At 46.6% G+C, this 13,052-nt stretch overlaps 1 protein-coding gene across 4 annotated transcripts in view; it reads right to left on the bottom strand.

Moving 5' to 3' along the window:
- The window catches only part of CCDC85A (coiled-coil domain containing 85A), a 130,382-nt gene that overhangs the window by 72,153 nt on the left and 45,177 nt on the right, over nt 1–13,052 (bottom strand). For 3 of the 4 annotated variants that reach the window (XR_009818148.1, XR_009818147.1, XM_061989300.1), the window contains exon 3: nt 1,114–1,190. The exons of the other annotated variant lie outside the window; for it this stretch is intronic. Coding sequence is in view for 1 of the 3 variants with exons in the window: in XM_061989300.1 (XP_061845284.1) it covers nt 1,114–1,190 (77 nt within the window). In the remaining 2 variants the exon portion in view is untranslated. The remainder of the gene's footprint in view (nt 1–1,113; nt 1,191–13,052) is intronic. 4 annotated transcript variants of the gene reach the window in all.

Below are 13,052 nucleotides of genomic sequence, written 5' to 3' on the forward strand. Positions count from 1 at the left end.
TCACTTTGTCTTTCCTGTTGAAGGCTGTACACATGGCCATGAGAGACATTTAACTATCCTTGCTGCCCTTCTTCTCCAGATCAAAAAGATTAGGGTACAGAGAGCTCACACAAATTGCACAAGGTCCTCTAGCAAGTCAAGAGCTAAACTAGAGCCACAGAGGCTCTTCCAACTGTCATATGATAGGTGAGGAAAAAACCTCACCAAACTTTACTTGAAATCTGCCTTAAGGACCTTGTTAACCCAGGGCTGACACCTACCTGACCCTAAGCTTACACAACTCAATGAATCTGAGCCAGTGGATTTTACTTCTTACTACATTTCACTGTTCTCTTGGATTCTGCATCCAAATAACAGTGTTAAGTTCAATTAAAAGCACTTTTCCTTCCTCAGACAAACCATTTAAACTAGTGTTTGATTTATAGCAAAATGCACCTTCCTCCTTCTTCCAGCAAGCAACTTCATTTTTCGACTTATGGATTACTCTTAATGAAATACAACAGGAACACGCACTGGTAGGTGTGGGTGTGAAATATCACAAGTGTCTTTGATTCATTCTTCATGAACTTCCATTTTTTTCATTCATTTGGGGAAACCTCTCACTTCAGTTTGCTTATTTACTCCATTTCATTTCAGTCTCCCATTTATATGCCCAATATCTTCCTCCAAATACTACAGTTATCATGGCTTCAAACATTTGCACTTTCAGAGCAAAGTATTGTGCTTAGCTAGAAAAAGCACTCAACATTTTAACAACAAGAAGCTCTTGGAACAACACCAGAATGCAAAGGGCCAAGTCACTGTGATTTTCACCCCTTACATTACTTAATTACAAGTAGCATCTTCTAGTGAGTTTTTCTTAGTAAGGTACCGACACCTGCAAAGGAGAAAAATGGATGAAAGCATTGTCAGAGCCATAAATAAACACCCCACTCCATCACGAGCAAGATGAACAAACAGATGCGAGTGCCTTTGGTTTTCCCAACCATCAGCCTGAGTGTTCAAATGCAGTAACATCAAACCACGAGTGACACTGCTCTCCTCTCAAGCACGAAGACCCGAGCGTTGCTGGCTACCTGCTGGCTACTGTTCCCCCCAGCAGAAGTCACCCACCTGGGGCAGCATGCGATTTTCCTCCTCCAGCTGTCTTACTCTTGCCTCCAGCTGCCTAACATAGGACAAGGTTGGTTCTAAAAAATCAAACAGAAAAAAAAGAGCTCGTATTATCCACACAAATCTGCTTGTGTTTACTAGTGCCAGAGCTTGTGCCACATTCTGACTCGTGCTCACAGCAGATGGCCTCTCTCAAATGTCCATTCAACATTCGGCTCTGCCTCTCTCAAGGGCAGTGCAAGCAATGCTGATGCAAGGATTAGTCCAGTTCCTTGGTGCTTTGGGTTCTGAAGTGCTGTGCTTTAAGGCAATCCCTTCTCAGACACAAGGTATCTGACAGAAAGGCAACACAGACCTCAGTTCTTCCAGCCCAACCCCTGAGCTCCGTGAGCTTGTACTGTGTGTTGGAAACACTCCACGAGGGTAATGCATTATCCCACCAAGCCACCCCTGAAAAGCCCAGGAAGAGAAGACAGTCCTCTGAGAGGCCCCTCCACAGAGCCCAGCTCCCCCACCAGCAGGGACCTGCCCCAGGGCAACACAGCAGGACACTGCCAAGGTCACTCAAGCCTCAGCTTCTACCAGAGACGCCTTGTTGAGGCTTGTGCTAGCAAACGGGCTGTGTGACCCCAGGGTGCAGAGAGGCTTTGGAGCCTGGCTGCTAGCACAGCAGCCCAGGGCACAGCCCTGCTCACACGCCAGGGCAGCGCCGTACCAGGACACGCTCCCTGCTTTGCTCTGAGGGCAAAATTCTGCCCTTCCCTCTATTCACAAGTAATCTCACTGACCTTCCTAAGATAGTTTGGCTGCTTATGGAGAATGAGTCACTCTTAGTCTGCTCTGTTCCCAACAGTGTTCTGTGAGAGCAGACCCATGACCCATCCCTACAAGCATCTGGGAGCTTTCCCCTCACGCATTTCTTGGGGCACACGGAATTCCTGCTATTGGAGTCCTCTAGGAGAAACACATGCCTGAGAAATTAGCACTGGACTCTAAGAGAAAAGATATCCTCTCAGTGCAGAAACACTGCTGTGACTCTTGTACCTCCTTGTATGTAGGAGTCCACCACGTACTCGGTCCTGACCCAACCTGCTCTGCGATGCCAGTTCTAGTGATATGTTTGCACTCATACTGCCACTTAACAAGTAATCTCTCTGATGATTAGTATGGGATCCATGGGTACCAAGGCAGTGATAAATCCCTGCAAAGCTGCACTGACAGCAGATGTGTTCACTGGTTTTAACTGGCAGGTGAATTTGTGCACCAGTTTGCTCTGATAGCTAACCACTGTGCCAGCCTGTCTGTAACAAAGGCGATGGGAAATGAGGTGTCACTGCTCTCAGGAGACTGGAGTAGGCTGAAATGCACACAGACAGTGCATGGCAATTTACACACCATGAAGACAACAGGCAGTAATTTGTCAAAAATGATTAAGAGCCAGCAAGGCACTGGATTAAAGAGTATTGCACAATGAGAGGCAGAGGGGTAACCTGAGGTTCTGTGCGCTCTGCTGCGTGAGGATTTTCATAGCTAGTGGTGGGTGTATCTCTGGAGAGTCCTAAGCCCAGCTCAGATGAGCACTTTGAAGATGAACAGCTTATTCAATTAACTGCACAGGACAGGGTCCCTCCCACCAAATCAGCTGCCTTCCCAGCAGCAGTGCTTCTGGGAGGAGCCAGAAGCTCACTTACCATGATGGCCATTAGCACAGGCAGTAACTCCCAGCACATCCCCCCTCTTCTCTACGTTAGAACCCCCTTTCAGAGGGGCTGAATTCGTCAGGTGCAAGCCCATTGCTATGTTAGCCTAGCCTTGGACTTCATGCACCAGCCCACTTCATGCAAGCTCCCTGCTGGACTCTCTTCAACTCTGGGGGTCCTTTGTAATTTTCTGGGTTACCATTCATTAGCTTCTCATGGCCTCTTGGCAAAGCTTGCCTCTAGGTTTTGTTTCTTCTCTTACATGCTGTGAGCCCAGAGCTGAGATTGCTGCTGCTCCAAATCACACAACTCTGCCATCAGTTCACAACCTCCCAATGCCAGTTGATGGCAGCTGAGGACTTGCTCTGCAATCTCTGTGCCTGTTAACCCTCCTAAAAGTGTGAAACACTCACTGAAATCTCCTTTTGTGATCGGTTAAAAAAGGAAAATCAGGTCATCCAGCGAAACCTTCATCTAGCAAATCCTTATTTATGTGAGTCTTTGTGACACATAGACTAGATGCATATATATTTCAGTATCTGTTAATATATTTATGCTGTGATGCTAGGGGCTTAGAGGGAAAAAATGAGCAGAAAAGCTGGTCAAGGACATGAGAGATGGAAGAACTGAAAATACATAAAGCGAAACACTGGTGCCTGACTTCAAAACACACACACACACACAAAACTTGCATCTTGCAAATACTTGTGAGAAAGCCTCTATGATCCATCTATTCTTAATCAGCCCAGAGACCAGTCAAGAGCTCTAAATAAAGGGCAGCTCTTAAAATGCCATCCAACAAACAGTTTCCTGATACCACTCCCATTGTCATTCCAGGCAAATCTTCCAAAGGCAATTAAGCAATTTAAAACTGAAGCAGAGTCAACTGATAATACAGTTAGGCTTCAGCCTCGGGATCTGAGCTGAAAACAAATGTCTCCCAAAGGGAAAGCAGTACAGAAACTTACCATCACTTCCATAACATTCCTGTTGTCTTAGAATAAAGCATTTAATAGGATGCTACAATGTGTCAGGCAGCCAGTGCTCTCAAACATAACCTGAGCCAACAAGATGATCCCCAGCTGATGTCAGTAGTCATAAAACCTTTTTTGTGTTTTATCCTTCCCCAGCTTTCCTTCACATTGCTCATCTTGACAGAGCTGCAAGTACACAGAAAAGCCTTCCCTTAGTTGCAGAACACTGAACTTTAGACTGTTTCCCAGAGGGGGTGTGGAGGCTCCTTCCTTGGAGGGCACGTTCCTATGTGACCTGATCTAGTGACCCTGCTTCTGCAGGGGGGTTGGACCAGATGATCTCTAAAGGTCCCTTCCAGCCCCATCACTCTATGATTCCAGACAAACTTCCACACAAAGAGGGAAAAGCAACAGCTGTATTAACACCACAGCAGCTCATCTACTGTCTTCTGAGCAGTAGTTCAGAAATTACATTGAGATCAAACACATACTCAAATAAACCGAAGATGAGCCCATACCTAAACAAGGTGTGACCACAGAGACATGACACTGCAGCAGCCAAACTGACAGTTTTGTCACCTGTAGACTTCTTGGTTCCACTCTTTCTGCTCCTTCCCATCTGCCAGGTGCTTCCACAGGAGCAACAACTTTGCACAACTGTCCTTCTCAGGAATGGATTCCTACTGAATGAGCTTCCCTGCTTGAGCTTACCATGCTCTTAGCATCACTGGAACACTGATCACTCTGTGCTGCTTCATTCCAGGGCCAAAACAAACCTTTACCAAATTATTAGAGACACAGACACACTTTGCTCTCAGGGAAATGCAGTGCCAATCCACCCTTCTCCACATCCATCACTCCAACATGTTACTGGAGAACATCAATATTTACTTAACTGCTCTCTGGTTTTGGACATCCATACTCTTGAAACTAGTAGATATTTTGGGGCCATGCTGAACTTTATCAGACATCCACATGGCTGCCAGTGGGGGATTGTATAGGATAACTTCTTCAAGACCAAGGTCCTCTACCTGTACTTTAGCTCCCTGCAAAGCAAAGAGATCAGGACCTCACAGAAAGCAAAACCTCAAGGTTCAACCTACACTTCTGCTTGTTCAAATGAGCTTGAGCAACAAGTACAATATGGCAGGTGGAAGGGATGTTATCTAATGACCAGAGGAGTGTTGAGGTAAAGCAAAGTGTAGGAGATGCAACACTGTACTAATGATGTACTAATTTAAACCCAGAAAGTAATGCACAAGAAGTGTTTGAACACAATGACTAAAATCCCATTTTTCTGCATCTTTAAAATCCACTGATTCCAAACTGCAGGAGCTCTCTGCAAAAACTAAACACGGTGATTCCACAGACCTCCTCTGGACCAACTTTAAAGGTCCAAATGGAAAAGATACCATTTGTTTCATGGAAGTTTAAACTTTGGAGACTGGTAATACAGTGGATGAGCAAAGCAGACATCCCAGAGGAAGGAAAGCAAAATCCCTCAAGCCCAAAATCCCGAGAAGTTGGGTTGTATCAGGAGAAAAGAGTAATAGTGTTGGCCTGGATTGCTCACTGTTAGCTTGGGGCCAGCATGCAGAGAAGCTGTTAAGCTGGATGGAAGGCTGCTCTGAGAAGCAGCAGGAGCCAGTCTATCCACCTTCACAGGCAGAAAGTGGAAAAGCTCTGTTTCATGATAATGCAAACACTCCCTCTGTTCTGGTAACATCGACTTTTTCTGCTCCCACTGGCTCGGCTCTACTTGGTATTCACGCTCCTAAAGGAGGTCACCTGGATCTGGAGAGCTGTCACATCCCCATACACACATTTGAAACAGGGAAACTGCCAACAATTGAGCTCAGCAAAGAATCCAGCATGTTCTGTGTAGTGATACTCTGATGCTTGGCAATGATGGTTAAGGTACATTCAACCTCAGCGGGGAAAGTGGTTTGTTCCGCTGCTCCTCCTGCATCGGGTTGGCAGGAATGTAATAACTGCAGATCAAATTGGATTTTGGTCATTCAAATCCACATCCAGCATCCCACAATGAAAACTAAACAATCTTTCAATAAGTGGAAGATGAAAAACAAGGGCCACTTTAAACCCTCTTGTAATTAACTGACAGCTCCATACATCTCTGTGCTAACTGGGGAGCAGATTCACTGACACACAAAGTATCTCCCTGTCCTATAATCCCCAGTCATCCGATTTAATTACTTCAATATTAATATTCATGACTAAACCATGTTATTACTGCAATCCATCCCCTTCCAGCTACCTTGGGTGAATACAAGCAAAAGCCCACAGATCACAGTGCTGGAGTTACACTAACGCAAACTGACACCACCTGCACCTGGGAACTGGTGAAGCTGCTCAGGGTTTGCACCGAGAGCATCCAGCCTCCCAGCAGCAGGGTCAGACGACCTCCCAAGGTCATTTTTAGCCCTGTCTTCTGTGATTTTCTGTTCTTACATAACTCTCCTCTTGAAGAAGTGCTGGAGAAGTTATTAAAGTGCAGCTGAATTCCCCTGTACCGCAGGTTTGTGCTGTCGTGGAGACAGAGACACGGTTGCCTAAGGCAAGATTTTATTAAGCTCCCCAGAATGTTTAGGAGGTACTTGCCACTGAAGAACTTATTCTCAGGAAGTTTTGGGACAGCAAACACCACAGCCTTAGTGTTGAGATAAAGTTTGCATTTCTAGACACTGCTTTGTCTGAAATTCTCTCACCCCAGGCTGAGGTTTCTCATGATTATGGATCCAGCACTTCTTGACTCCTCCCTGTAATTAAAACTATAATTAACTGAGCTTAGCTAATTCACTGAGTATATCAAAGCTGAAATCTAGCAAAGGGAAAAGCTTACATATGCTAATTTAAATACCCAGATTGCAAAGTTAACCCTGCCACTTGGTTTTATTTCTCAGGCAATGCATGCCACGTTTCCCCTTCTCAGCACACGCTGCACACGGACGTGTGCTGATCTCTGCCTTCGTGTCAAAACAGTGTCTTTTCTCAGCTGTGGCAGCTTTTAATCATAAATTATCTGTTTGTTAGAAGAAAAAAGTACTTCTGTTGTCTCAAGGCACTGCCCTGGCCGTGCCTGCAGTGATTGATGGCACCCATGGGTCTCACTCTTGCTGAGGGCACCCGAAGCATGCCCCAAGTCACCCTAATGCTGCTAAAAATACAGGGCTGGCTTATTTGCTGGAGGTTTTGTTGCATGTTTATGGTGTAATAAAAATGCCAGTTGAATTAATCTAGGAAAGAAAGCTTAAAACAATGTTTCCAAACCTCTCCTAGAGGAAAGGGATTCAGCTGCAGGAGCTCTTCAGGCTGATAGCAGATGGCGCACACGGGGAGCTTTCGTTTCCCACTTCTCTGCAGCTATCCCATGACACTTGCCAGCAGCTGGAGAGCACTGTCACACTAATGATCTGCTCTAACACCGACCTTGCTTTGTTTAGGGTATTTCTTTTGTTCTAGAAGTGACAACACAAAGCTTTTCTTGCTGGCCTGCTTGATATATCCTGTTAGCTCCACTTCAGCCTTGGCTAAATGCATTTGCCAGGTTATTGATGCAAACTGAGGGAATCAAACCCATTATGCTATTGCTAAAGCCTCCCCCACTGGCTGTGAGCTTGCTCTGCTATTGATTTTGCATGTTTCATGATTGGCAAAAATGCTTATTGGCTCCACTTAGTTAATGACTCAGGTTTGTCCTGATGCCACCACACTCTGGTTTGCCCATTAGGACGGTTCCTCAGCTGCACACACTTCCCCCAGACTGGGAGCACAGCAGGGAGGAGGAGGGGTGTTCAGCAGGCTCCTCTGCAAAGGCACCCACCTAATGCAGGATCCTGATCCAGCTCCATCTCATTATTATCTTCATTTCTGGAGAGCTGACCCAGTACTCCTGCAGTCCTGAGATGATGCTGAGATGATGTGGTTATTCCAGCGAAACTCTCAGCAGCCATTGCTGGGGCACCGACTCGGGTGCTGCATGCCAAACCCTGCCACATTGCATTTTTAGGCATCCAAGCTCTCCCAGGGACAGAGTTTAGGCTCCTTTTACACATTTCCAATGTGATCTGATCTAGGTGAACCTGCTTCTGCAGGGGGGTTGGACCAGATGATCTCTAAAGGTCCCTTCCAACCCCACCATTCTGTGATTCTATGATAACATATTTCTCCAGTGATCCCACAGGGATTGCACAGGTCCTGGGACAGCAGATGTGGCAGGATGCTCCTGCCTGCCCTGCTGGCAGCCCTTCCACTGATGTGGCTTCCTACCAGTGTTAATGAAGTTAATCCTTGGGCTTTAATATGATGCGATCATCTTCCTAACCCAAGAGGTTAACGAAGTCCCTTCCCTTTACTACACTTGCAAAACATTTAGGAGAAAGATTCAACTGTATCTCCAAGCAGCCCTAAAAAAAGGACAGTAAGTCTTGAGTGGGATCCCCTGCATGTCTTTGTTTCTACCTTGCTGACCACCCAGCAAGGCTATTTCTCAATCTGCACCACTCACTCGGAGCTCTCTGAAACACCTGAAGCAATGCCACTGCTGTTGGCTTTCCCTGCACCTTCTCCTATGTCTCAAGTAATGTTTAACTCAACAGGGGTGAAATCAGTGGAATATAGGCAACACTCTAGAATCTGAACATGGTCAACAAACAGTTGCAACAATTCTGCATGTCTTCAAAACATCTGCATTCCTTTATCAAGGATACAGCACTTGGTTCAGTTGTACAAGGAGCTTCAACATCCAGACAAAGCTTAGAATGATTCATGGAGCAGTCAAACTTGAGAGCTCTCACAGCTGCTTATCTACGGCATCAGAACAAAACAAATACTTTACACAAGGTCTGCTGTGTTTATTTCCTGGTTACTTCACTAATGGGAAAGCAATTTACGCATTTCCTCTCCCCAAACATATAAATAATTGAGTAAGGATTTTGGTTACAAAAGCTGTGGAAAACTGTCATGTCCTTAATGCTGAGATTTACACACAACAATCCCTCACTAATCCCTCTGCCCCTGATACCAGCAGAGGGCTGCACGACCTCCTTCCCTCTTCTCCTCAGGTCTCTCTTACACTACACAGAGATGCACGAGACACAGCTCAGAAAGGAGGATTGCCCATGCCTGTGTGTGCACATGCACCTGAGGGGAGTCTTTGATCCCATTCCTGCCTCGGAGGTACTTATTAGGATGTCAGTCCGGCCACATTCTGAAGACAAGGATTAAAACTTTGCTCTTTTAGCAGTCAAAAAACCAGGAGAGAGTTTCTCTCTTTAGATGAGCATTTCCTCAGCAGGTGATATGGTACTGTCACACTTATGTCTAGCTGATTGCTACTGATACTGCAACTAAGGCATAATAATGTGCAAAACAATACATTCTAGAAAAATCAAAAGCACTGACTTTCTCCTCTCCCAGCAGCTGCAAACTAGGACTGTGTATCTCCTGAGACTTTGCAGAACGAAGATAAAAAGATGTAGTTAGTCCCAGGGTTCTGGGCAATAAAAGACAGACGTGACTGTAAGTACAAACTGAAGACAAAGTGCAAGTGAAGCAGTCGGGGGGGAATCACGGCGCAGATTATCTGACATACGTACGGCCACCGCAAGTCACGTCACGCACACAGCAAAGCCACACTGCTTGCTACGTGATTGCAAAGGGATGAGCTCAGATCCTCCAGTGCTGAAGGCAAGGGAGGCAGAGTCAGTGTCTACATGAACTGTCAGGGTAGGTGCCATAACAAACCGCAGGCAGCATCCTGGCTATAGAGGAGACAGCATCCTGGAGGTCTAGGTCTACGGCTGGCAAAACGCCTCCAACACAATGCAGCCTGCCTTCCTGCCCCGTGGAGACAAAGGAATTGGGATAAGAATTGCAGGAATGCCTGGTTTCCTTCTCGCTGCTGGAAGTGGAAATGGTCAGAAGGTGGCTGGGGGCTTTTTCCTCTACAGAAAACGCTGGTGAAAACAGCAAACATGCTTGGACCAAGATCCAACATACAAACTGCATCCTCCGTGTGACTTAGGACGTAGGCATAAGGTCTGTAGCAAGGAGCTACTGCAGCAGGGTTATGTTGTCCAGCTCTGTGGGTTAGGTGAAGCCTGCCAAGCAGTTCCAATCCGTGCTGACTTCCTGCCATTCACTGGGATGGCTCTGCTTTCCCTCCTTGCACAAACCCAGCTCCCCTGCCCCGCGCCGCTGCGTTCCCATCGCGCTGCATTCCCATCCGCGTGCGGGAAGGAAGCGCGTCCGCCCCAGCTGGCAAACCTCCCACCCTGCCTCACCTCCCACCCTGCCTCCAGCTTCTGCAGCCTACCACTATAGGTGCTGCAGCAGAGAGATTTGTCAGGCCACAGCTCAGTGCTCCTAAAGTCCTGAAATGCAGTAAGAAGTCTCACGCAGACGATGGCCCCCGGTAAGCCACTGGTATTGCCTAGATGGTAACAACTCTCTGGCCACCATCAGAACTGTTGTGAACTGGGCTGTTGCTCACAAACTCAACAGAAACTTCCAGGGAAGTGAACACTGAGGGATGATCTCATTACAAGTATGTTAAAGGTGTTTGTCAGGAGGATGGGGTGGCAGTTTTCTGTCTCAAGTGACAGGACAAGGGGTAAATGGACAAAAGCTGGAACACAGAAAGTTCCACTGAAACACAGGGAAAAACTGCTTTACTGAAAGTGTGAGGGAGCCCTGGCCCAGGCTGCCCAGGGAGGGTGTGGAGGCTCCTGCTCTGAAGGCTTTCAAACCCACCTGGATGTGTTCCTGTGCCTCCTGATCTGGGTGGACCTGCTTTTAGCAGGGGGTTGGACTAGATGATCTCTACAGGTCCCTTCCCAACCCCACCACTGTGTGATTCTTCGACAAAGACTAACAGCAAAACCTCAAAGCGTGGGATTGGAGAGTAAAAGGAATCTCCTTTCCTCCCATTCTTCTCAGAGCAGCAATTACAACACACCGACTCCAGAAACAGTTGACATGCATAAACAGTTTCTTCCTGGAAACGTGCCAGGAGCTCAGGAAAATTATAAGCTTGCCTTTCCTGTAGCATAAACACATTTCAATGAAGCTCCACAACAACAACAGCAACGGCAGCAGCAGCAGAATTATCAGGGAGAGCAGCCTCCCTGCTACACAGCCAGGCCAGCCTGCACTTCCCAAGGAAAACAGCAGTTGCTCAGCCAGCTGAGATAACCTGCTCCAGCACTTGGGACCCAAAGGTGGTGGGAACTCAACTCCTGCAGCACAGTGGCAATTTCCATCGTTTCACACCAGATAGGCTGAATTTGGTAGCCCAAAGCACGTGGGCAGCAAATGGAGCTACAGCAGTAGTACTGGGAACTGCCTGCTTTGTTTTCCATTTGCTTTTGGTTGGGTTTGGTGGGGGTGGGGGATTAGAGATTGTTTTTGCCCCACTGCTACAAAGAGGCAGAAGAAAAAAGGCATCTAACATACCTCCAAACCACTTCACAGGCTGGCAAGTGGTACTGAGTTGACATATTTTCCACCTGGGTCTCGTCCCCCACATCTCCTTGTTGCAGGTATCCTTCCACTCCAACAGCTCACAACGTACCAAGGTTTCATTTTCCCTCTTTCTTAAGGCAGTGCTTGCAGGGGCAGCTGACATAGATGGCTGAGCTTTGCTGAGGCTATTTGTTACATGGAGGCCTGGCTTCCCAGTCAGCACACAGGGACTATTCACACTGCACAGGACAGCAAAAAACCTGCTACACTCACAGAACAGGGGTGACGACTACAAGGGGGTTACTAGAAGGCCATGAGCTTTCTCTGGTGAGAATGAAGTTCCTTCTTTAGTAAATGGATGCTATGAAGGGTTAACTTCACGGTGTTCCATACTGGAGATAGGCAGGAGGATTTGGTTTCTGTATTTCCCACCCAGGGAACTGTTACCTGCTCTTAGGACAGGCAGAGAGGGCTCAATACCACTGTTTTGGTTTATTAACTCCAATAGCTTTAAGATGCAAACTCTGGATGTCTCAGTAACACCCACACTCCCAGGAACTCTGACTCCAAGGGCTGCTTCCCATGAAGAGAGAGAAAGGAAAGGCCCACGACTCAACAAACGTTAGAGCAGACTTGCCCAGGTGTGGAGTCCACCAAGAACCGTGGTGGAGCCTAGAAATAAAAATCATTAGAGCTGCCTGGCCAACACTTCAATGAAACATTTGCCATTGTCACCTAAACATCAAGAGTGTTATCTCAACATGACTGAGTGCTGTTGCAGGTGAAGGCAGCACTTTCAGCTGAAGGGAGAAGATGCAGCAACATCCTTTCCTCATCTGCCCCTGAGCGTCCCCTGACTTTGACCTCACACAAAAGGTGATGATCCTGTGACCAGGGCACTGCTCCACAGCAGTAGATGATCAAAGATCATCCTTTTACTACAGACTGGTCACTGAACTGACACCAGCTTTCCTTACAAGAACCACCAATAGTGAAAAGAGACTTTTGTCAGCTTCCAGGTCTGGTTGTACATCACCATCCTTACCAAGGAGAGTTTATACTTGGATGAACACGCTTCTAGTTCTCTTAAGCACAAACATGCAAGCCATTGCTCTGTCTTAGAAGAATATGAGATTAAAGGGTCAGGTCTCAAAAGGATTGGATCTTTTGGTTGGAAAAGGATTATGGGATAGAATCACACTTGGGTTTGAAGCTTTGAGAACGGAAAAGAGACAGAGAGGGAAGCAGAGCTGGAGAGAGGAAACCTGACCTCAGCTTGAACTAACAAGCGAGACAAATCTCTCATTGTACAAGTCAGAGGGATGCAGACCTGTTTGGAAAAGCAAAATCACAGGAAGTAAGGAATAATCAGTACACTTCTTTTCAGAAAATCACCTTATCTTCACTGCCTTACTCTGAACACAAACATGACGTTTAATTCCCTGTAAACCGAATTTGCCTCAGAAACTCTCACTATGCAATGGCAATTCCTACTTTGCACTACTAGCCCTTGCCAAAGCCCAGCTGCTGGTGCCACCTAACCAGTTTCTTTCCTCAGCTGATAACCAAGTACATTTCAGAACCCTGAAATAAATACATTACAATAAGTTGAAAGTGGTTTTTGCTGAAACCTTTTGCCACTGCTTAAGAACCACTGCCAAAAGGGACACTTTGCTCTGTTTTATTAAGAAGGTTTGTGTTAGCACGTAAGATATTCAGCAACTTCAGTGAGTGGTGTCAAAGCCACAAGTGAGCCACTCCTCCATCAGCACTGAGTTCTCAA

This window comes from Colius striatus, chromosome 2, assembly GCF_028858725.1.
Source record: "Colius striatus isolate bColStr4 chromosome 2, bColStr4.1.hap1, whole genome shotgun sequence".
In the NCBI taxonomy this organism is placed as follows: Eukaryota; Metazoa; Chordata; class Aves; order Coliiformes; family Coliidae; genus Colius; species Colius striatus.